We start from the raw sequence: 25,235 nt of genomic DNA, 5'->3' as shown, positions 1-25,235 counted from the left end.
TATTGGTTATCTTTTTAAAGTGTAGTTATTTGAAAGGTAGTACATTCACATGACTCAAGAAATATACAAATGTTCCTTTTGAAGAATCTACTTCCATCCAGTTTTGCCTCCCAAATACTTTCATTTCTTGTCCTTCCCTCCAGAGTTGCTTATGAACAAAGTACAATGAATAAAAATTCTTACACCTTTCTTTTTATTGATTGATTCATTAAGAGTCTCACTCACTGTCACCCAGGCTGGAGTGCAGTGGCATGATCTGGGCTAACCGCAACCTCTGCCTCTCGGGTTCAAGTAATTCTCCTGCCTCAGTCTCCTGAGTAACTGGGATTACAGGTGTGTGCCATCACGCCCAGTTAATTTTTGTATTTTTAGTAGAGATGGGGGTTTCACCATTTTTGGCCAGGCTGGTCTCGAACTCCTGACCTTAAGTGATCCTCTCGCCTTGGCCTCCCAAAGTATTGGGATTATAGGTGTGAGCCACTGTGCCCAGCCCGTTTCTTCTTCCCTTTTTTTTTTTTTTTTTTTTTGAGACAGAGTCTTGATCTGTTGCCAGGCTGGAGTGCAGTGGTGCGATCTTGGCTCACTGCAACCTCTGCCTCCTGGGTTCAAGCGATTCTCCGGCCTCAGCCTCCCAAGTAGCTGGGACTACAGGTGCGTGCCACCACGCCCAGCTAATTTTTGTATTTTTAGTAGAGACGGGGTTTCACCATGTTGGCCAGGATGGTCTTGATCTCTTGACCTCTTGATCCGCCCTCGGCCTCCCAAAGTGCTGGGATTACAGGTGTGAGCCACTGCGCCTGGCCCATGTTTCTTCTTTTTAGGAAAAAAATAAGATACACATAGTTTTTAATCATTTTTTAAAATTTTTAGTATTTTTTCTCTTGATTTTTAAACATCAACAACTCATTAATAACAATTTAAAGCAGTATGTGAATTGGACCCATCCCTTTTCCTCGTGGTCTGTATGTTCAGGCTGTCCCTTGTCCTCTCTGCTCTTGTTGAAGGTGAGGGACTTTCATATTACCTCACCCCTGTGCTTCTGGGCTCAGGAGGCCCCTCCCTGGCCCCCAGCAAGGAATGCTCCAGACCCCATCTCTCAAGCCACATCTCTCTCTCTTTTTTTTTTTTGAGACAGAGTCTCACTCTGTCGCCCAGGCTGGAATGCAGTGGCTCGATCTCGGCTCGCTGCATCCTCCACCTCCCGGGTTCAAGCGATTCTCCTGCCGCAGCCTCTTGAGTAGCTGGGACTACAGGCGCGCACCACCACGCCCAGCTAATTTTTGTGTTTTTAGTAGAGATGGGGTTTCATCATGTTGGTCAGGCTGGTCTCGAACTCCTGACCTCGTGATCCACCTGCCTCGGCCTCCCAAAGTGCTGGGATTACAGGCATGAGCTACTGCGCCCGGCCTCTTTTTTTTTTTTTTTTTTTTTGAGATGGAGTCTTGCTCTGTTGCCCAGGCTGGAATGCAGTGGTGCGATCTCGGCTCACTGCAACCTCCGCTTCCCAGGCTCAAGTGATTCTCCTGCCTCCACGTCCCCAGTAGCTGGGATTACAGATGTGGGCCACCACACCTGGCTAACTTTTGTAGTTTTAGAGATGGGGGTTTCACCATGTTGGCCAGGCTGGTCTCAAACTCCTGGCCTCATGTGATCCGCCCACCTTGGCCTCCCAAAGTGCTGGGATTACAGGTGTGAGCGCTCAACTCAAGCCACATCTTTTGAATTATCTTAAAAGCCAGATCCTGCCATTCTTTCTGGCCCCCACCCCTCCAAAGCTGCTCCTGTTCACTGTTCTTTTTTCAAATAGAAAAGATCGCATGATATTGGAGAAATAGTTAAAGTACCAAAACAACCAAACAAACAACCCCCCCCCACACACATAGGGTGATGAAAATCACCTGTGTAGCTACTACCCTAAAATATCCCATTTATGATTCTGGTGTGTTTCCTTCCAGTGCCTTCTTACTTATGCATGTATTTTATGTATACTATAACTTACCTTACATTAAGCCATATATATTCTGCAGATGCATGTTTTATAGATTTGGGATCCCAAGGTGTCCTCGAAGGCAGCCATGTGTCTCTCCGTCTCCCTGCCTTTTATATCTCAAGCGTGATGTGCAGTCTGGTCTCTGCCGCCTCCCCTTATCCATTGCCCCGGCTGCCATAGAATTCCACATGTGAGCGGCTCCTGGGGGTACAGGCATGAGCAGCCCTGCAGCCTCATTTACACTATCATTGGTATGCATGTTAGGAGGAGACCTTAGCCATGTTTGGCATACATTTTTCCTTTTCTTTCTTTCTTTTCTTTTTTTTTTTTTTTGAGACGGAGTCTTTCTCTGTCACCCAGGCTGGAGTGCAATGGCGTGATCTCAGCTCACTGCAGCCTCCACCTCCCGGGTTCAAGTGATTCTCCTGCCTCAGCCCCCCAAGTAGCTGAGATTACAGGCATGCGCCACCATGCCCGGCTAAGTTTTGTATTTTTAGTGGATACGGGGTTTCACCATGTTGGCCAGGCTGGTCTCGAACTCCTGACCTCGTGATCTGCCTGCCCTGGCCTCCCAAAGTGCTGGGATTACGGGAATGAGCCACCACACTTGGCAATTATGATTTTTTAAAAATTTATTTCCACTGAGGCCTTCTCTGCCCCTACCCCCACCTCTGCTGTCTCCTGAGTGGTCTGTTTTCCCTTTGACTATAGCTTAGGATAGAAGCCAGGCAGGTTAATAGCTTGTTTCTAGGTTTTGGCACCTCCGGCAGTCGGTCTCCACGTTGTAGACCCTTTTTAGTCAGCTTTTCCTGTGATGGCTAAGTTGGGGGATATTTGTCTTGTATTTTTGCCTCTCTTTCCAAGAACTACAGAAAAAAGGGTTTGGGGTGAAAAATTAGACAGCATCTACTTCTAGGTGACCATCGCTGATTTCCTTAATAGATTTTTATGTAGAGAGTCAATTTTCAGTTCTTGGCTAGAAGACATTTTGAAACGTCTTCTAGCCACTCTGAAAGTTGCCTCATTTCAAACCCAGCTCTTAAGTGCAGCAGTTCTGAATGAGGGCTGTGGAGCCAAGTGGTTTGGGTTTAGCTCTTTTTTTTTTTTTTTTTTTTGAGACAGTCTTGCTCTGTCACCCAGGCTGGAGTGCAGTGGTGAGATCTCAGCTCACTGTAACTTCCGCCTTTCAGGTTCAAGCGATTCTCCTGCCTCAGCCTCCCGAGTAGCTGGGATTACAGGTGGCCACCACACCCAGCTAATTTTTGTATTTTTAATAGGGATGGGGGTTTCACCATGTTGGCTAGGCTGATCTCGAACTCCTGACCTCAGGTGATCCGCCCACCTCGGCCTCCCGAAGTACTGGGATTACAGGTGTGAGCCACGACAGCTGACCGGGTTTAGCTCTTAATTGCACTCTGAGAAGTCGTGTAATTTGAACCAAGGCTACTTTTCTGAGCCTCAGTTTTGTCATCTGTAAAAAGGAATGATCCTTTCTACTGCCTTGGTTTGTTGGGAGGTTTAAATGAATTACTGCAAGTAAAAATGCTTCATGTGGCTGTATAGAATTCTCAGGAAACATTCTGATTTTAATTTTTAAATTCTGCCACTAATGACACGTTTTTCATTGTTCAGATTAAGTTTTAAATTTTTTGCCCCTGAGACAGAGTCTCATTCTGTCGCCCAGGCTGGAGTGTAAGTGGCTCAATCTCTGCTCGCTGCAACAATCTCTGCCTCCTGGGCTCAGACAATCCTCCTGCCTCAGCCTCCTGAGTAACTGGGACCATAGCACGAGCCACCACGCCCGGCTATTTTTCTTTTCAGTTTCAGGTTTCTGTTTTCTTTTGTAGAAACCAGCTGATTCTTTTTGTAGTTTTTGTAAAGATGGGGTCTCCCTATGTTGCCCAGGCTGGTCTCGAACTCCTGGGCTCAAGCGATCTTCCCGCCTCAGCCTCCCCAAATGCTGGGATTATAGGTGTGAGCCACCACACCCAGCCATGTTTTAGCTTTTAATAATTTTTTCTTGGTACTAATATGTTAGGGGAGAAGTAGCTCAGGAGAGCAGAAATAATCTGTAACATTATATGATGACCAAATAAATGTAGGGTATTTTTGTTATTGAGATATAATCTATATACCATAAAATACACAGATCTTCAGTTTTCAGTTCATTGAGTTTTGACATTTGTCAGCCTCCACATAAATACCACCTCAATCAAGATATGGAACATTTCCATCACCCCAGGAAGTTCCCCAGTGCCTGTTCCTATCACCCCACCCGCCCCCACCACCCCAGGCAACTGCTTTTCTGATTTCTATCTCCCATAGATTAGCTTTGCTTTAGTGAATTTATTTTTGAGGTACAACTTGGCAAAAGAGGCTTGCACTTTCAGAGTTGCTTGTCTGTGAGTTGTCACTGCCTATGATTCTTCACCAGCTCCAACAGCTGCCTCCTTCAACAGCCCCCCTTCCCCTGCCCATTAAAGCTTCTTTCTAAATATCTGTGAATGGATATTAAGGACCTCCTAAATTGGATTGTTGGAATTTATTCCTGGACTACATTTGCATCTCTTTGTAAGGCAATTTCACCAGCCTGGCCAACACGGTGAAACCCTGTCTCTAGCAAAAATACTAAGGCATGGCATGGCCCCTAGGATTAATAAGAACTGTGTGTGTATATGTGGAGGGAGACATGATAATTTAGGAGGTGGTATTTATTTGCAGCAGGGAGGTTAGTGAGCGGCTCCTGTCTTTGTATGAGCACACACTTTCCATGAACATCAATGGGATTTAGCCAGGCCCATGCAGAGAGAAATAGAAACTGGAACATTCGAAAAAACAAACAACAACAAAAACTTGGGTTTTGGCACAGAACAACAAAATAGCAGCACAGTGGAGGGGGCAGCCCTGCACACTGGGTACGTGCTCCTCACAGAACAGGTTTTCTCTCACTCCCTATGTGGTCTGGTTATGCTTTGATTCTGAAATGTACCAGTTTCTTTTGGCTGCAGTGTGTACTTTACATCTGATTGGAAACAGGAGTAATCCTTTGATTGTAAAGATGTATGGGCGTTGGGAGGAGTTTCACAAAGCAGCACATCTCTGGATAGATTTACATAAGAGATTTAAAGTCCTTTGAATCGAAGTTAATATATTTCACAGGGTAAACAGTATGAAAGTGAAATTCTCCAAGAACCACAACTGCTAACGCTTGGGTGGTTATGCTGACTGTATTTAAAAAATAACTGTCCTGGCAAGCTTTAAAAGGGGATAGGGGGAGGAATGACAAGGAAAATGAATGACTGTAAACACATAAGTAAAATGAATGAATGATTTTGGCTTTATTGATTACAAGAGGAAAAAAATCTAGATTGGAAGTAGATTCTGCTATGGGTGACTCCCTCCACCCAACCAGAAATTATGAGTTGGGGTTCCCAACTCAGAGGAAAGTTGGGGAAGTTTAAAATTTTTATTAGTTTCTACTTATGCAATTAATACTTTAATAGAGTTTCCTTATAAAAACTTAAAACAGCTGGGCGCGGTGGCCCATGCCTGTAATCCCAGCATTTTGGGAGGCTGAGGTGGGTGAATTGCATGAGCTCAGAAGTTCAGGACCAGCCTGGGCAACATGGCAAAAACCCATCTCTGCTGGGCATGGTGGCTCACGCCTGTAATCCCAGCACTTTGGGAGGCCGAGGCGGGTGGATCACCTGAGGTCAGGAGTTCAAGACCAGCCTGGCCAACATGGTGAAACCCTGTCTCTAGTAAAAATACAAAAATTAGGTGGGCAGGTAATACCAGCTACTGGGGAGGCTGAGGCAAGAGAATCGCTTGAGCCCGGGAGGCAGAGGTTGCAGTGAGCCGAGATGGTGCCACTGCACTCCATCCTGGGTAACAGAGTGAGACTCTGTAACAACGACAACAACAACAACAACAAACCATCTCTACCAAAAATACAAAAATTAGCCAGGCATGGTGGCGCACACACCTGTGGTCCCAGCTACTCCAGAGGCTGAGGCAGGAGGATCTCTTGAGCCCGGGAGGTGGAGATTGCAGTGAGCCAAGGTCATGCTACTGCACTTCTGCCTGGGTGACAGAGTGAGACCCTATCTCAAAACAAACAAAAAAGCCCTGTAATCCCAGCACTTTGGGAGGCTGAGGTGGGCGGATCACAAGGTCAAGAGATCGAGACCATCCTGGCCAATATGGTGAAACCTCGTCTCTACTAAAAAGACAAAAATTAGCTGGGCGTGGTGGTGCGTGCCTGTAGTCCCAGCTACTCGAGAGGCTGAGACAGGAGAATCGCTTGAACCCGGGAGGTGGAGGATGCAGTGAGCCGAGATCGAGCCACTGCACTCCAGCCTGGTGACAGAGTGAGACTCCAACAAACAAACAAAACAAAAAACTGAAGACATTACAGATAGGCTGAAGCGCCTTTCAGTCCCTCCCTATCCTAATTCTAGTCTCCTTCCCGGCAGAGAAATCTAACCTGTAGTTAAGGAAATTGGAAAACATTTAATTGTATAGAATCTTTTTTGCTATTTATATGAATGGGGTTGCAGTGTATGTCCTGAAAGATGGATTTTTTCCACTTGGCTCTGTGAATGCAATGGATGTATCTTATTCTGTTTAACTGTTGCCTGGTGGTCCCTCTTACTGGCTCCATCCACCTAAGTTTCTCTAGATACAGTGGCAGTAAAGATTAAGATTTCCTACATTGCAGTTCCCATTTATCACTTAGTAGCTTTATGTCTTTGGGCAAGATTACTCAGCCTCTCTGTGCCTCAGTTTCCTCATCTGCATGGGGATCTCAGTTATAGGAGCATATCTCAGGGTTGTTATGAGGATGAAGTGCACTTCCAACGCTGCCCAGCACATGGTGGGTGAGAGACAGTATTAGCGGTCACCATCGCTTGCTTGTGGAGGGACAGTTTGAGTATTCCTGTGTGTGTCACCCTCACCCTGAGGTGGTGAATGTGGATGTGCTTGTGCGTGTGTGGCAGTGAGTGTTTCTCTAGGGTAGTGTTTCTCCAGGTTGTGTTTGGGAGTGCGTGTTCCATAAGACAGATTCAGAGAGGGGGCTTGCAGCGGCGTGTGCATTTGGAATAACTCACAGGTCCTGCCCCCCTGCCCTCCCAAGTGACCTCTCGCCTTTTCTGCCCCTGGCACCAGGAGGGGACGGTTGGCTGCAGCAGGGCTCACTGCCTGTAGCAAGACTCACTGTCGTCTCTCTCTGCAGGGCTTCGTGCTGGCCGTCACTGTCATCCGTGAGGCGGTGGAGGAGATCCGATGCTACGTGCGGGACAAGGAAGTCAACTCCCAGGTCTACAGCCGGCTCACAGCACGAGGTCAGCCTTCTGGCTCCTGGGCCACAGGGTTGCAGCTCAATCACGGGCCGCTGACAGTCAGGGGAGAAGAGTTCAAGGCCCGGGCCGCAGGTGTGGGAATGCCACGTGGCGGAACAGTCGCTTGGTTACTCCAGCACCAGGGAGGCCTCCATCTGCCCTGGATGACAGGTTGACGGGGTCCCACCAGGCCCTGGCAGCATCCACAGGCCTCTTGGTGTTGGTCTTGTCAAATAACTTATGTGTCATAAACCTGGAATTACATTTTGTGTGCTGGCATCCCAGCTGGCTAATCCCTTTCCCATTCTGCCGCCTGGCTGAAGAGGGAAGGAGGGCGCCCCTGCTGTTCAAATGAGAGGCTGCAAACTGTTTTCAAAGATACTCTTTTGGCAGTGATTAAACTGTTGCTACTTTAGTTTTTAGAAAGGCAACTGATTTAGGTAAATAACTGCATCCATGAAGATTTCTTTGAAGGCATTTTATAAATCCTGGAAATTGAGGCCTGCAGAGCATGGAGTCTGATCCAAAAATAAATGACCAGTTGTGTATGTCAGAGTTATATGTATTGGGCTCAAAAACAAAAAATTGAAATTTTGGCCCAGTACAGTGGCTCACGCCTGTAATCCCAGCACTTTGGGAGGCTGAGGCGGGCTGATCACAAGGTCCGGAGATCGAGACGATCCTGGCTAACATGGTGAAACCCTGTCTCTACTAAAAATACAAAAAAAATTAGCCGGGCATGGTGGCGGGCGCCTGTAGTCCCAGCTACTTGGGAGGCTGATGCAGGAGAATGGCGTGAACCTGGGAGGCGGAGGTTGCAGTGAGCATAGACGGCGCCACTGCGCTCCAGCCTGGGCGACAGAGCGAGACTCTATCTCAAAAAAAAAAAAAAAAAAAGACCAGCCTGGCCAACATGGTGGAAACCCTGTCTCTACTACAAATACAAAAATTAGCTGGACATGGTTGCATTCATCTGTAATCCCAGCTACTCTGGAGGCTGAGGCAGGAGACTCACTTGAACCTGGGAGGCGGAGGCTGCAGTGAGCCAAGATCACGCCATTGCACTCCAGCCTGGGTGACAAGAGGGAAACTCCATCTCAAAAAAAAAAAAAAAATTGAAATTGAAATTTTAATAATATTTCCCAGGGATATGAAAAAGCTTTAATCACTGACCCCCCCCTTGCAAGATATGTGCATTTTAAATGCTAGAACTTAAAAACCCACTGAAACACACGGTGGAAAAGCCACAAAACAACCCAGCCATTGTTGAGGTCTGTGTCTGACTACAATAGATTTACTGTAAGGTTGCATTCAGAAATGAGAGAATGTTACCTAAAGTTTACTAATCTGGCCAAGGAAAGTCTATTCGATTGTCCCCTAAGATGACTGATCCCATTCAGGGATTAATGCTGTTTAAAGAGGTGGAGGGGAATAAAGGCTATGCCTTGACTTCAGGAAATTGAGAATTTGGAAAGAGATAAGATGGTTGGATGCCAAGGGACTTAGCACCTGAGCCAAGGTCTGAACTGCTGTTTAAGTGCTTTATGCTTCCAAGGAAGCAGTCCATCCATGGTTCCTTCGGGGTTTTCAGTAGAGTTTTCCTTTTGGGAAAAATGTCAAAGGTGTATGTTTTGGGCTAAAAAAAAATGCAGATTTTAATTATATTTCCCAAGGGTATGAAAATACTTTGTTTTAGTGTATTTGAATACATTGTCATGGTTGGTGGTCTTAAACATATGCACATCTCTGGGAGAAGGGGGAATTTAGAGTTGGTAAAGAAATGCTTTATTCATGCTAAACTACCGTATTTAGGACATGTTGCTACCAAAAGAAAAAGAATCAGTGTAATCTTTGCAGAGGCAGGTGGCTTGGGCTTTCTGCGTGAGTAGTCAGAAGACCCTTCTGGAAGGCTTTTTTTGTGTGTGGTTCGTGTATATTAAATCCTCCCTTAATAACATATTCTTACTATAACATTTAAAACGCTTGGCAACCAACAAAAGCCCCATCGGAGAGAGTGCAGTGGATCTCTTTAGAGCTCAAGAGAAGAGGCCTTCGGATTCCATTCATTCATCCATCCGGGCTTCGACCCTCCTTTGGTTCTTTTCATATTGCAATTGCTTTTCCCGTGAATGATTTTTCTGCCCTCCACTGCACACCCCTTCCCAGCTCTTGCTTCAACTTCACTCAGCTCTTGAAAAGGTCCTAAGGAGAATTGGCAGATGGCTCTAGCATTAAAAACTTGTCTTCCTTTGTGGGTCTCTCTTTGTGGCCCCTGGTGTCCATTGTTATGCCAGTGCCACTCTAGGGAAAACAGAACACAGTTCTGAATATTAACCCAGACCCTAGCGCTGCAGTTTGTTGTGAAAGCCCAGCAAAACACTGAAGAAACTGTCAGCTTGGAAAGTGATCGAGGCGAGTTTAGTTATTTGATACGCTTTGCGGGGAGGGCCAGGGTAGCAAACCTAAACTGGGAGATTGCAGGGAAGAGGGAGAAAAAGAAGCCTCTTTTGACTTTCCTGTCGTGTTCCTTCATAATATTTCCTTGAGCAAAAACTTCACCATCTTCACTTAGTAAGTTCCAAAGCAAAATGAAATAAGTATGTATGAGTATATTCATGATGGACTGTTTTCTTTCTATCACATGAAGTTTTTTTCTTTTTTTTTAGACGGAGTTTCGCTCTTGTTGCCCAAGCTGGAGTGCAATGTCGCGATCTTCGCTCGCTGCAACCTCCACCTCCTGGGTTTAAGCGATTCTCCTGCCTCAGCCTCCTGAGTAGCTGGGATTACAGGCGCATGCCACTACACCCAGCTAATTTTTTTGTATTTTTAGTAGAGATGGGGTTTCACCATGTTGGCCAGGCTGGTCTTGAACTCCTGACCTCAGGTGATCCACCTGCCTCAGCCTCCCAGAGTACTGGGATTACAGGTGTGAGCCACTGTGCCCGGCCTCACATGAGGTCTTAAAATGTTCTTTTCAACAGTATTTTGTGGGGTGAAAATGGCCAGGAGTCAGAATGCCTTGATCACTAGATTATAGACCATGATATTTACCTACCTGCTACATTCTTTTATGATGAATAATAATAGCAGTACTTGTATTATTGTAGTTAAATTTTAAAATTTGTTTTTGCAATAATTCCTAACAAGCAAAAAATTTGCAAGAATTATATGGAGAATTCCAATATGCCCTTAACCCAGATTCATGAATTGTGACATTTCACCACAGTTGTTTATTTATTTAGAGACAGGATCTCACTGTGTCACCCGGGTTGGAGTGCAGTGGTGGGATCTGGACTCACTGCAACCTCTGCCTTCCAGGCTCAAGCAATCTTCTCACTTCAGCCTCCGAGTAGTTGGGACTACAGGTGCACACCACCACGCCCTGCTAAATTTCTATTTTTTATTTCTAGAGATGGGGTTGCCATGTTGCCCAGGCTGCACAGTTGCTTTTTTTCTTCCCCACTGAACCGCCTCGTGCAGGCTGGAATGCAATGGTGCGATCTCGGCTCACTGCAACCTTTGCCTCCCGGGTTGAGGAGATTCTCCTGCCCGAGCCTCCCGAGTAGCTGGGATTACAGGTGTGCACCACCATGCCCTGCTAATTTTTGTATTTTTAGTAGAGACGGGGTTTCACCATGTTAGCCAGGCTGGTCTTGAACTCCTGACCTCAGGCAGTTGGCCCACCTCAGCCTCCCAAAGTGTTGGGATTACAGGTGTGAGCCACTGCGCCTGGCCACAGTTGCTTTTTAATACTTTGTTTCCCCCCATGTCCATATACATATAGGTATATCTGGGGTCATTTGAGACAAGTTGCAGACATTCCCTTTTGTGCCTAAATACTTAAGTGCTTAATTCCTTAAAGGACGTTTTCTCTTATATAACACAGTTATGTACAATTACCAAAATCAAATAAATTGAGCATCAATATATTGCTATTAATCTAATTTACAATCCTTTTTAAAATTTTGCTATTTGTCCCTAAAATGTCCTTTGATAGCATTTTTTTCTTAGTTCAGGAACAGACCAGGTTTGTCAGTTATATTTAGTTGTCCTCTCTCCGTGGTCTCTAGCCTGGCAGAGCTCCTCGGTTTTCTTTGTCTTTCGTGATCTTGACATTTCGAAGAGGACAGGCCAGTTTCAAGGCAGTTACTTTGTATCCTGTCCCTCCATTTGTATTTGTTGGATGTGGCCTCAAAACTAGATTTATTTATTTATTTATTTATTTATTTATTTGTTTATTTATTGAGACGGAGTCTTGCTCTGTCGCCCAGGCTAGAGTGCAGTAGCGTGATATCAGCTCACTGCAACCTCCACCTCCTGGATTCAAGCAGTTCTCCCTGCCTCGGCCACTCAAACAGCTGGGATTACGGGTGTGCGCCACCATGCCTGGCTAATTTTTGTATTTTTAATAGAGACGAGGTTTCGCCATATTGGCCAGGCTGGTCTGGAGCTCCTAGGCTCGAGTGACCTGCCCGCCTCGGCCTCCCAAAGGTCTGGGATTACAGGTGTGAGCCACCACGCTTGGCTAGTAATTTTAAACAGCTGAATTAAAATCCTCATTAATAGGAACTCATTATTGGGAGGAAAAATGGATGACAGGTTTTTTTTTATTGTTGTTGCTTTGTTTTAGTTTTCAACATTTTAGATAATTTTATTTCAATCAAGGTGTGTCATTTTTTTTTTTTTAAATCATAGAGATGGGATTTCGCCATGTTGCCCAGGCTGGTTTCCGAACTCCCGAGCTCAAGTGATGGCACCCGCCTCACCCTCCCAAAGTGCTGGGATTACAGGTGTGAGCCACTGTGCCCAGCCAAGGTGTATCTCGAACAACATCAATTGGATTAATTTTTGATAACAACTGCCATGGCTTAATAAAATGTATTTGAAGTACTTTGATAATCAAATTAGCTATCTACATGGAAATGACCTTTTAGTCATTATTTTAGGAAATATTTGGTTGGGCACAGTGGCTCATGCCTGTAATGCCAGCACTTTGGGAGGCTGAGGTAGGATTGCTTGAGGCCAGGAGTTGAACACTGCAGTAAGCCATGATCACATCACCATACTCTAGACTCGGGGACAGAGCCAGACTCCATCTCTAAAATACACGCTACACACACACACACACACAAACACAGTTGAGACTTCATCATGTACCAAGTCTATGCTAGGTTTCTGCATCACAGAGATGAACACGAGAGCCTGGGGTCCCAGGAAGTTATAATCCAGTGAGGCGTTCATGCCTGTAGACAGATACTTACAAAAAGTGGAATAAGTGTGGTGATCCTCATAAGGAATGTCTCTTTTCTGGCCACTGCATTCTCGGTTCTGAGCATCGTTCCCAGGAGTTGAAAGTAGTGGCTCCAAACTTGCTCTGCCAGGGTTCAGGAGTCCTGCTTCCACCTGGGTAGATCCTTTAAGTTCTCAGTAAATGAATCTACATCAGGGAAAATAATAGCACCTACCTTAGAGGGTTGCTGTAAGTGAAGCTCTTGCATGGGAAGAGCTCAGCACTGTGCCTTGGGACTTGGCATGGTGGAGAGAGGCCAGTGTGGATGGTATTGAAGCAGGCATTTCTTAAGTGTCAGTAGGTGGATTAATGGAGGTATGAGCCAGGGGTGATGGGAGTCCATCAGAGAGAATCCGGTGATGTCTTTCCAGAAGACGTGACCTTCATCTTGAGTCTTAGAGGAGGGAAGAGAGCAGGACTGGCTACATGATTTGTGGGACCCAATGCAAATGAACATGTGGGACCCTTATTCAGAAATTATTAAGAATCTCAAGATGGCAACAGCAGGGCATTAAACCAAGTACGGGACCCACCTGAACATGGAACTCAGGCCAGGACCCAGATGGCATGCCCTGGTAAAGAGTTCTCCAAAAAGAGCATCAAGTCGAATGCAAAGCTGCAGCCTGTGACGGCTGGGGTGGCAGGCTACAGAACCCCAGGTTCCAACACCAGCTTGCTGTTCCCAATGAGGCTACGTTTCCTGAGCCTCTCCAGAAAAGACCACACAGGCCAGTGAGAACCTGAGGCTATGGAAGGGTTGATTCTGCGTTTGAAGAATTCATATACAGTACAGGCATGCTATAGGAAAAAGGTGGCACTGAGCTGTTTGAAAAACTGCTGTTCAAATTAGGAAGCAGGAGAAAAAATGAAGAAAGGCTACCTGCCATCAGTTAGCCAGGTGCTAGATAAGGTTTAATCTGTAGTTTCTTTTCGTTCTTTATTTTTGAAATGGGATTTCACTCTGTCACCCAGGCTGGAGTACAGTGGCACAGTCACAGTTCACTGCAGTCTCTACTGCCCAGACTTAAGTGATTCTCCCACCTCAGCCTCCCAAGTAACTGGGACCATAGTTGCATATCACTATACCTGGCTAACTTTTTAATTCTTTATAGAGATGAAGTTACCCAGGCCGGTCTCGAACTCCTGGGCTCAAGCGATCCTCCTGCCTTGGCTTCCCAAAGTGTTGGGATTACAGGCATAAGCCAACGTGCCCAGCCTAGTCTGTAGTCTTCTAGATAGCCCTGTGAAGGTAGCTTTTATGGGTGTGGATGTAGGGAAGGAAAACATTTCTTTCTCTCACTCATTGCTAGGTTCATGGCTGAGGCCCCTATAACAAAATAGAGGAAAAGCATCCTGTCTTGGATGATGAGCTAGCAAAAGGCAGAGCTGGAATGTGAACCCAGGCTTGTTTGCATGTAAAACCTTAGCCTTTAAGTCAAGGTACCTACTATGTGCCAGGAGGTGAGCTCAGCACTTTTGCATATAATATCTCAACAACTGCTACAGCGTTCAGCCTTAATACATATGCTATAGGGGTGCTTTTAAGATTTGAGTCATTTTAAAACACATCTGTGAGTCCAAAGAAACCTATCAATCTAGCCTCCTCATTGTCAGATGGACAAACTGTTGAAAACCACATGGGGTAGTGCTTTTGGATAAACAAGCATCCCTTTCCTCCTACTGAAAAATTCACATTTAAACATCAGAGACTTAACAGCAGTTCTTAGACCTTTATAAGTTTTTATGGTTTTAATTATAGAGCTGTCTTCCTAAATTAATAGCATTCAGTGGCACTGGAAATAAAGCCAGAAAGGAGAAGATCTTGGAGATGTAGCAGACCCAGCAAAACTTAGTTTTGTTACTCAAGAGAATTGGGTTGGATTGGAAAAGAATAATTAGTGAAGGAATTATTTCTCTTTATACTTGCCTTCCCCAAACCAAAAGTTTAATGGGGGTGGGAGGTTGCCTTAATTATCACAGGTGGTGAGGGAAATGGGATTTGCATTTTCACAAGATGAATTCCATGGGTGTTCATACCAGGAATGCTTTCCCAGACTAACTTCTGATCAAGGGCTAAATGAAGCAAGCGGACAATTAGCCTTGAAAGAAGTGCAAACAGAGGCATAATTAACACAATTGCTGATGCTTCTTTCCTGCTGGGGACATCTGGGCAGGCTGACCATAAGTCATAAGCCAAAGATCTATGCTCTTTTGCGTATCTTCAGCTTTCTCCTACATATGTGGTATAAAAAATCGACCTGATAGCTTTCCTTTTCCACTTCTTTATAGATAGTTGAGCGATGCCCTCTGCTTACTCTTTCTCATTTACAGAATCACCTGTAACCTCAAGGATCTCTTGAGTAACAAGAGACAACAAATTTTTCAGTGTAGCACAAAACTCATGTTGTACCATTATCTAGGATTGCAATTAATGTGACTTAAATTTCAAGACCTAAGAATGCACCTTTTTCTTTTTTGGAGTTGTATGTCATTGTGGTTAATCAGAAGGTATAATAATGTAGGGAAGGTGCATTCATTAATGGGGAATTGTTTAGCTAATAATTAAATTGAAACTTTATATTCCTAAACCCAAGTACTACTTATGTTTCAAAGTATAAACTCTGTCCAGACATGGAGAACACTGAGATATGCATTATGATTTTTTTTTTAAAGAAGAGAATGGTATTGATAGACTTTTCAATGTTACTGCAGCAAAACTGCTGCAAAGATCCTTCACTAAGGACCTCAAAGACAATTCAGTGAGCAAAGAATTCCCTTCCCAAATTTCCCTTGTCTGAGATTCAGAGCATCAGCAGGTACAAGTGAGTCTTACTTTTAACAGATTTTGCTGAATACTTTTTCATACTGCCTGGTAACAGATATAAAGTTGTTGTTGTTTTTTTTTTTGTTTTTTGTTTTGAGATGGAGTTTCGCTCTTGTTGCCCAGGCTAGAGTGCGATGGCGCGATCTCGGCTCACCACAACCTCTGCCTTCCGAGTTCAAGCGATTCTCCTGCCTCAGCCTCCCGAGTAGCTGGGATTACAGGCATGTGCCACCATGCCCAGCTAATTTTGAATTTTTAGTAGAGACGGTGTTTCTCCATGTCAGTCAGGCTGGTCTTGAACTCCTGACCACAGGTGATCTGCCTGCCTCAGCCTCCCAAAGTGCTGGGATTACAGGCCTGAGCCACTGTGCCCAGCCCAGATATAAAGTTATTTAAGATCCACAAAGTTCAGATTTTCCTTTCAAAGTACTCAATTTCATTTTAGTACAAGTCATTGGTGAACTGATCTATTGTTTAATTAAAAAAAAAACAACAACAAAACACCAAAAACTCAAACTTGCAAATTGCACTGTTATTCCCAAAAGGTATTTATTTCCCCCCTGTAAGGGTGTTCGTCTACTTCATCATTTCTGGGCACCATAAACCGGCAAGACCATTTATATATTTATTTTAAAAGCCACTGTTGGGTATAAACTTGTTACATTTAAACTGCAGCCTTTTTTTTTTTTTAAGTTCCCACTATTTAAACAAAAGCCCCAGGAAGTGGTAGTGATTATTTATAATAATCCTTTCAACTCTTTGCCTGTTTTCAAATAACAGTCTTTTCTTTGGCTTTGGGGAATGCAGACAACTCTATTTGAATATGAAAATTTCAACTTTAAACCTCTGAACTCTGCTGGGTCTGCAGAGGCGTTTTAATGTCAACCCCAGGAAATGTACACATGAAGCAGAATTTACAACTCATCACTGTCACAGTTAGATTAGAGTGTGAGTTAAAGAGTAATACATTAACCAGGGTTAGTGCATGGAGATCGTTGTTAGAGATCTACAAAAGCAATCAATGTCCTGCATGAACAATGAAAAATACAAGTATAGCTGGAGGTGTTCAGGGTCAAAAAATAGGCCCACACATATTACTGCCCTGGAATTTATTTAAAAAAATTTTTTTGGTAGGCTATTCTGCAGTTTGACTGAATTGTCATTTGCTTGTTTCGACTCAAGGGAAACATCTGGTTTCTCCCTGCAATGTAGACAAACTGCTCTTATTCTGAAGCTGTCATCCATGAAAGGCATGGTTTGGGCTCAATAGGTTTGCTTATGAAAGGCTTGGGGGTCCATCGCTACAGAAATAAACAGCTCTAATAATTGGAAGTTTGTTCCCCGTTACAAACTCTGATTGAGAGGCGACTTGGGTGAAGTGGCGAAAGCTGAAAGGGATAGATTTATTAGAAGACTTTCAATGATTTAGGATGTGGCAGGCAGAGAATTTTCCGCTTAACTTTTGCAAAAATCTCTTACCTTTGTAGAATTTCTGCAAATGCGTTTAAAAATCTTGGAGCCTCGATATTGGAGATGGGGTGTTACAGGAAAAGTTCAGAGTTCTGTGGCCTCGGTTCTTAGGACAGGGCCAGGTTTTCCTGTGCACTTTATAAGAAGATATTATTGGGTGTTTTTACTTCCCTTCTGGACCAGCTACGTAATTTGTGGGACCCAGTGAAAAATGAAAATTGCGGTGGGAGGTGGGGTTGTTCAAAAAGTATTAAGATCAGGTGGTTAGATCTTGAGTTTAAAAAAACACAAAACTGACCAAGAATTTTAAGGCATTAACAGTGAAGCATCGCCCAAGCTGGAAGTGTATTGGTCCTTTTTCCATCTTAGGAGTCTCTGGGGAAGATGAGACCAAAACAAAACAACAACAACAAAAAAACCAAGGAGCGCTTGGGAAGTGTGCCTGCCGGAGGCCTGTTAGGAGGGCATTTTCTTTCCTGTCAGATCAATTGTAGGGAGAGTTCCTGCCCTTTTTTGAGATTGGTAATAATTGCTATCAATGTGCTATTTTTTCTTTCTGCTGTTACTTTCTTAGGAAGACAAGCACCCTTCTGTTAGGTTACTTCTCCATATCTTGTTCTTCCCCTTTTTTGCAACAATGTTCGTAGAAGACTCAGAATAGTGGTTGCTGTGAAGTTAGAAATCATGTGTTTTGAGCCCTTTCCACACCCTTACCAATTTTTTCATTCTGGGAGTCAGTTCTGACCACTGAATGCCCAGTGATTCCTCACTTCTAACTTTGGTCTCTCTTTTCTCTCCCTCTTTCTCCCTACCAACTTGAGAGCTCCTTGGAGAGGGACATTTTAGTCAAATACTGACAGCCAAGCCTAGGGCCTGGCTGGTGGAAAACTCCCAGTAAATATGGGAATGTAAATAACAGTATCTGCTTTTTTTAATCTCTTTTCTTCTTGCTGCTTTTTCTCCTTTTCATTCTGGTTTTATTTGTATTTTCTCTCATTACATGCACACACACACACACACACACACACACACACACACACACACACACCATGAAGCATGAAGGCCCAAACTATGTATCTATAGATATTTAATTTTTTTTTTTTTTTTTTTTTTGAGACGGAGTCTCGCACTGTCGCCTGGGCTGTGGCACGGTCTTGGCTCACTGCAACCTCCGCCTTTGCAGGTTCAAGCGATTCTCCTGCCTCAGCCTCCTAAGTAGTTGGGATTACAGGCACCTGCCACCACGCCCGGCTAATTTTGTATATTTTTAGTGGAGATAGGGGTTCACTGTGTTGGCCAGGCTGATATCGAACGCCTGACCTCATGATCCACCCGCCTCGGCCTCCCAAAGTGCTGGGATTACAGGCGTGAGCCACCACGCCTGGCCTAATTTAACTTTTTTAAAAAATAGAGACAGGGTTTTGCCATGCTGCCCAGGCTGGTCTCAAACTCCTGGGCTCAAGCAATCCACCCGCCTTGGCCTCCCAAAGTGCTAGGATTGGGAGCCACTGTGCCCAGCCAAACTACATGTTTTTGATCACCAAAAGAAAAGACAACATGGGGCAAGAAGTCCAAATTGACAGCACTCTGCAGTAGCTCAACAGAAGGGGAGAGTCTGGGAATCTGTGTTTGTTCAAGCTGCAGATCCGAGGCTCATCCCCCCAAAACACTGCAATGCTAATGAATGACCGTGGCTAAAAATCCCAAGTGACCTCATGATGGTGTGGCTCCTTGCTTCCTCCCTTAGAGGTGGAGCAAGAGCCCTGTTGGCTGATGGACAGTTGGGTACAGTAGGTGTGTTTGCATGAAGGATTGGCCTGCTGGGGTTACTCAGAAACTGCTCTGCAAACACAGAGGATTAAAGGGGTTTTTGTTGAGGCAGAACAGATGGACAGAGAGAGGCAGAGTTCAAATGAATGGATCATAAATCAGCACTCACTTGCAGAAGGGAAAAATCTGGGTCTGGTCACTTAAAAATTTGAGCTAATTTTAATTATTATTTTTTTCTTCTTAGGAAAGCAACCTTATGCTTAATGGAAAAACAATTCATGTGAAAAATTGGAAAATATATGTGCCAGAGAAAGCCCTGCCGATCCTTTTAGTGAAATCTCCCTGATTTTGTCCTCTGTCCTGCTAACGTACACACATATACATAGGCAATTATTATTTAATAAGAATGAAAACACATGCTCTTCTATGAGTTAGATTTTAAGAGGGAACCTGTAACTAGAGCTTGAAGATCTGAACCCAGGTGTGATCATTTGGGCCAGGTCAGCAGCATAAATTTTAGTAATAAAACCAAAGACAATGTGTAAATTTATGTTTGGGAAAGTTGGGGCAAGCTCAGGTGAAGGAAAAGTTCATAGGCGCTGAGGGCCACGTTGAATTTACGGTCTTCCTTCAAGTAATACCTTCCTGAGCTCCCAGAAAAACGACACGTCTGTGTTTATTTTTCCTTTTGCCCCCTAGTGGAGCAAGAAGAGTGGTTCAGGCCATGAAATCGTTCTGCCAGTTAGACCGTCTCTTTACGCATTTCTCTCTTTCTTTCGCTCCCTCTCTGTTTTCTATTTTTTGAGACGGAGTTTCGCTCTTGTTGCCCAGGTTGGAGTGCAGTGGTGCGAACTGGGCTCACTGCAACCTCCGCCTCCCGGGTTCAAGCGATTCTCCTGCTTCAGCCTCCCGAGTAGCTGGGATTACAGGCGTGCACCACCACATCTGGCTAATTTTGTATTTTTAGTAGAGATGGAGTTTCTCCATGTTGGTCAGGCTGGTCTCAAACTCCTGACCTCAGGTGATCCGCCCGCCTCGGCCTCCCAAAGTGTTGGGATTGCAGGTGTGAGCCACCACGCCCGGCGCTCTCTCTTTCTCTGTCTCTCTTTTTTGAGGCAGGGTCTTGTTCTTTTGCCCAGGCTGCCATGCAGTGGCACAATCTCAGCTCACAGCAGCCTTGGTCGCCTGGGCTCAAGCATTCCTCCCACCTCAGTCTCCGGAGTAGCTGGGACTATAGGTGCACATCACCACACCATGCTGATTTTTTGTGTTTGTTGTAGAGACAGGGTCTTGCTATGTTGCCTAGGCTGGTCTTGAACTAATAGGCTCAAGTGGTCCACCTGTCTCAGCCTCCCAAAGTGCTGAGATTACAGGTTTGGGTCACTGCGTCCGGCCTCTTTACCCATTTCTAATCATCTAATTGGATGTTCTCCAGTCTCTCTGTAAATGTATTGACCAAAGCCCAAGACATAATGAAAGGAGGCCAGTGGATCTCTCTCTAGCAGGCCAGGGCTCCGGTCACTGAATTGAGTTTAGCATCACATTTTATGAAAATGAGGTGCCATTAGATGCTAGATGCTCACTTAGTAGGGTGAAATACTCACACTAGGAGAGTCCAGAAGTCTTACCAGCGATCGAGGGTTAGTTCAGCTCGCCATTGTTAGTTGAGTGCTTTCTAGAAGTCAGTAGTGTTGGCCGGGTGCAGTGGCTCATGCCTGTAATCCCAGCACTTTGGGAGGCCGAGGCGGGTGGATCACGAGGTCAGGAGTTCGAGAAAAGCCTGGCCAATATGGTGAAACCCCGTCTGTACTAAAACTACAAAAATTAGCCAGTCTTGGTGGTGGGCGCCTGTAGTCCCAGCTACTCGGGAGGCTGAGGCAGAAGAATCGCTTGAATCCAGGAGGTGGAGGTTGCAGTGAGCCGAGATCATGCCACTGCACTCCAGCCTGGGTGACAGAGCGAGACTCCGTCTAAAAAAGAAAAAAAAAGAAGTCAGAAGTCAGTAGTGTTTATATCAGACCTTTTGATGCCAGTTCTACTTATTGTTTAATGACAAGATTTAACGACATACAAAAATTAGTTAAAAACAAATCTTATGGAACCGATTAAAGAGAGTTGTTTCAATAAGAAAACATTGGAATGCTCTGAAAAATCTCAATGGTAGTGAAATACTTAAAAAATAAATGATATTAAATTATGTTAAAATGTAAAATATGTGAGACACTAAAAGTCTAGAGTTGTGCACTTATATTATTTCGTGTCTTTAAGTCTTTAAGTTCTTTTTTTTTTTTGAGATTGAGTTTTGCTTGTGTCGCCCAGGCTGGAGTGCAAGGGTAAGATCTTGGCTCACTGCAACCTCCACCTCCCGGGTTCAAGCGATTCTCCTGCCTCAGTAGATGAGATTACACGTGCCTGCCACTATGCCTTGCTAATTTTTGTATTTTTAGTAGAGACAGGATTTCACCATGTTTGCCAGGCTGGTCTTGAACTCCTGACCTCAGATAATCTACCTGCCTCGGCCTCCCAAAGTACTGGGATTACAGACGTGAGCCACCATGGTGCCCGGCCTATAATTACTTTTTATCTCTCTCTTAGCTGAACATTTGTAAGTTACATGGGCTTGTTACAAGATAGCAGCATCATAAAGATTTTGTGGTGTTGCTCCTGTATGTGAATTTCACCTATCACCAGAATAAATTCTCTCTTCCTCTCTGGGCTCCCTCACAGGGTGTGGGGCCACCTGGCCCCAACTGGCCCCTTCCACTTTCATCTCTCGCTGTTCCCTGCTTTCCTGATGCTTTACGTCTTGCTGAAGGAGTTCTAGCCTTTGGCCGTGTGCATGCTGTTAGCTATTCACCTGTCCCACTTTCTCACATCTCAGGGTGCCTTTCGTCTGTTATTGGTAAACACAGTGTCCTTCGTCTGTCTAATTCTGGCCTCAACTCTCCCACAGAGTTTGTTGACAGCCACCCCTCTGATTCTCCAACCCCTTTCATCCATTATTTGTTTATTGCCTCCTCCCCTCCACTGGAATTGAGTTTCACGTATCCCCAGCCCTTAGAACGCCTGGCATACAGCAGGCGTTCAGTAAATGCTGTCTGGCTGTTGAGACAGGGTCTCACTGTTGCCCAGGCCGGAGTGACATGATCACGGCTCACTGCAGCCTCTATCTCCTGGGCACAAGCCATCCTCCCGCACCTCAGCCTCTCGAATAGCCGGGACTATAGGCATGTGCCACCACACCCAGCTCATTTTTATGTTTTTGGTAGAGACAGGGTTTTGACATGTGGCCAGGCTGGTTTGGAACTCCTGGGCTCAAGCCATCTGCCTGCTTCGGCCTTCCAAAGTCCTGGGACTACAGATGTGAGCCACTGTGCCTGGCCCAGTCATGTTTTTTGGGTTGAATGGAACTCACTGCTTTTATTCTGTACTGTGGAGTCAGATGCAGGTGTGAATCCCAGCACTGACCTGTTCTAACTCTGAGACTTTGGGGGAAGGTGGGACATCCTGAGTCTCCTTTCCTCGTCTGAAAGCTGGAGATGGAACTGCCTTCTTCTGAGGGCTATTGTGAAGATTAAATGAAACCATCAAAATCTACAGTGCTGGGCACAGAATTAGCATTTAATGTTAGCTTTTACTGTTTATCTAAACATCCAGCAAAAATTATGTAGTCTGATCATAATCCTATAAATCAAAGCATGTAGCAATTATAAATTAAAAAGTAAATCAGTCATTTGGAATTAGTTAGCTTCTTTCTTTTTGGTGGTGTTGAAAATTAAGACTTTTTTCCCCCAGTACTTTGCATCTAAGTCACTGTTAAGTGGTGTTGAAAATTAAGACTTTTTCCCCCCACTACTTTCCATCTAAGTCACTCTGAAGGCAAATAAGTGATCTTTCATGAAGGGCTGAAGTTATTCCAGTGCCCTGTGAAGTGGGCATTTATTTCTGCAACGGCCTCTGCAGCGGTTGAGCCCTTTCCTGGAGAGGCAGGAAATAATGGTGCTGGAGTCACTGGCGGCTGTGTGTGGGAGCATGTACTTCTGGGTGTATTGTGTGTTTGCAGGCTGGGCACTGTGTAAAGACGTGTTGAATTGAAATGAATTAAGATGGTGATGTATCTTGAACCTGTTGCTTTGCAGGCACAGTGAAGGTGAAGAGTTCTAACATCCAAGTTGGAGACCTTATCATCGTTGAAAAGGTGAGCAGAATCTGGAAGCTTGTGTGTGGATACCGCTTCATGGGTCCTAATGTGTCATTTGTGTATCTGGTAGACGAAGTGAATGTTGAATTTTGGGATTCTATCCAAAAACTTTGCCTGGGGAGAAAAATCTCTTTCCTGTGAGACAGACAGACACACACACACACACACACACACACACAAATATTTTTTCAAGGTTTATATGTGTTGGTTAGCCAGAAATCCTGCTTACAAACACAAGTACAAGTTTTGATTTCCTGTTCGATGTGCTTATTATTTTGGGATAAAAAATATCATAAAGTTTTTCCTAGAAATCTGCTTACTACATAGACACTTAAAATATTTATCTAATTTACCCTTTGAGCCATTTTAGCTTGCATTTCCTGACCTAACCATTGTGCTTGTCTATTATTTTATGGGGAGCAGGGGTTAAGTGTAACCTGAGAACAGTAAAAAGACCAAAAATACATTTTAAAAAATAGCCGTGTCAGTATGTTTGTTACTTTAGCAAACACTCATGTCTTTTTCTAGTGTGTATATTTGGAAGGTATTGGATTTTGGGGGGTGGCTCTGGAGAGGCTTGGAATAATATTTGATTAGAAAAGGGTTGTGTCTAACTTGTTTCTGTAGAAATTGAGCTATGCTCTTTTAAAAGGATTAAATCCAAGAACTCAAAGCTGCTTTAAGGTAAAGTGAAACTCTTTTGGGTGGCAGCTCAGAAGAACCACACAACCCCCCTCTATGTTATCACATACTTTTCTGTTCATAATTAAATGGGGGCTACTGGCTCCCCGCACCCCCCCAGTTTTTTTTAGAATGGCTTTTGTTGCTTCTTACTACTTTCCTTCCTTATTAAAATCCACTAAAAGCCAAACATCAAGCTGGGAAGTTGGTAGAAGCAGAAAGCGAGAGCGGAGGGTCTGTCTTGAGTCTCAGCAGACAGCCTGGAAGAGAGCCAGCTGGGGAGGCAGGCTTTTGGGATTTTGGGAGGTAATGGTTGAATGTGCCAGAAAACTAGAAGCTCTCTTTCCAAGATAAGATTTTGATAGGGGATTAGTAAAGTAGCAGCAGTGTGCAAGATTTTTCAGATTCAAAACAAAATAAATCCCCAAATCTGTCTTTGACAAAGGCAGAAACGTAAAAGAGTCTGTGAGTTTCAGTCCCCCCTGCCCCAACCCACCGAGGGGTTGGGGGTGGGGGCGGAAGCCCCCCTCCCCACCGCACAGCACACGGTCATTCATTCACAGTAACAGTCTTTCTTTTCATAACACAGAACCAGCGGGTCCCTGCCGACATGATCTTCCTGAGGACATCAGAAAAAAACGGTAAACATCTGAGATCAATTTGGAAAATAACCATTAACCTTTCAGTGGTAATTTGGCAAAATAATCATTTGAAAATGTCACAAAGTAGATTATCATTTTGGAGCCATGGAGGCAAATCAAAAGCATCTTTTTAAATAGACCGTTCTTTTTAAACAGTGTTGTTGGTGTTTTAAAAGTCAATAGATTGTGATCATTAAAAAATACAGTTTGTGGAACACTGGCTGACTCACAGCTGGTAAAGTCACGCATACAGTGGCCTTGGATTTCCTCTCCCGGCTGTGTTTTAAGCTCAACCTCAGGAGTTGGGACGAGGAAGTGTCTCTACCATGTAGAAGTAAACAGAAATCCTCTCTCTTCTAAGCTGATACCAGCATATGTGTCATGATGGGGGCAGTACAGAAACTGGGGAGAGGTGGGCGTCTTTTCTGCCCTTTGTTCATGAGTCAGGGGACCTTGCCCATAGCACCTAGTGATTTATTTATTGTAGGCTGAGTTTGCGGGGTGGGAATCTCTGAAGTCTCCTACAAGGCCCTTAACTCCTTGCAGTTGTTCCCTAGGGTGGCAGCTGCCATTGCCTGCCCACCCTATCAGTCTACTAAAATTGCCTTAGTTTTTTTTTTTTTTTTCCTTGAGACCGGGTCTTGCTCTGTCGCCCAGGCTAGAGTATAGTGGTACGATCTTGGCTTACCTCAACCTCTGCCTCCTGGGTTCAAGCCATTCTCCTGCCTCAGCCCTCCTGTGCACCACCATGCCCGGCTAATTTTTGTATTTTTAGTAGAGACAGGGTTTCACCGTGTTGGCCAGGCTAGTCTCGAACTCCTGACCTCAAGTGATCCATCAGCCTCCCAAAGTGCTGGAATTACAGGTGTGAGCCACCATACCTGGCCAAAATGGCCTTAGTTTTAATTTTTGTTATTTAAGCTGTTCTGAGGAAATAAGGCTGTTTTTCTCTTATCGGGCGTGATCGGAGGTTTTTGAACACGTGAAAAATTTACATTTGTATTCCTTTGAGGATGCTGCAATGTA

At 44.6% G+C, this 25,235-nt stretch overlaps 1 protein-coding gene across 2 annotated transcripts in view; it reads left to right on the top strand.

Moving 5' to 3' along the window:
* Nucleotides 1-25,235, top strand: part of ATP9A (ATPase phospholipid transporting 9A (putative)) — a 172,036-nt gene that overhangs the window by 48,804 nt on the left and 97,997 nt on the right. For both annotated transcript variants that reach the window (XM_024352113.3, XM_009437420.5), the window contains exons 4-6: nt 7,227-7,335; nt 22,826-22,884; nt 24,158-24,209. In XM_024352113.3, coding sequence (XP_024207881.1) covers nt 7,227-7,335; nt 22,826-22,884; nt 24,158-24,209 — 220 coding nt within the window. The remainder of the gene's footprint in view (nt 1-7,226; nt 7,336-22,825; nt 22,885-24,157; nt 24,210-25,235) is intronic.

The sequence above is a fragment of the Pan troglodytes genome, chromosome 21 (genome assembly GCF_028858775.2).
Source record: "Pan troglodytes isolate AG18354 chromosome 21, NHGRI_mPanTro3-v2.0_pri, whole genome shotgun sequence".
Lineage (NCBI taxonomy): Eukaryota > Metazoa > Chordata > Mammalia > Primates > Hominidae > Pan > Pan troglodytes.
Note: the sequence above shows the minus strand (reverse complement) of the source record. Positions and strands in the feature narration are given on the sequence as shown.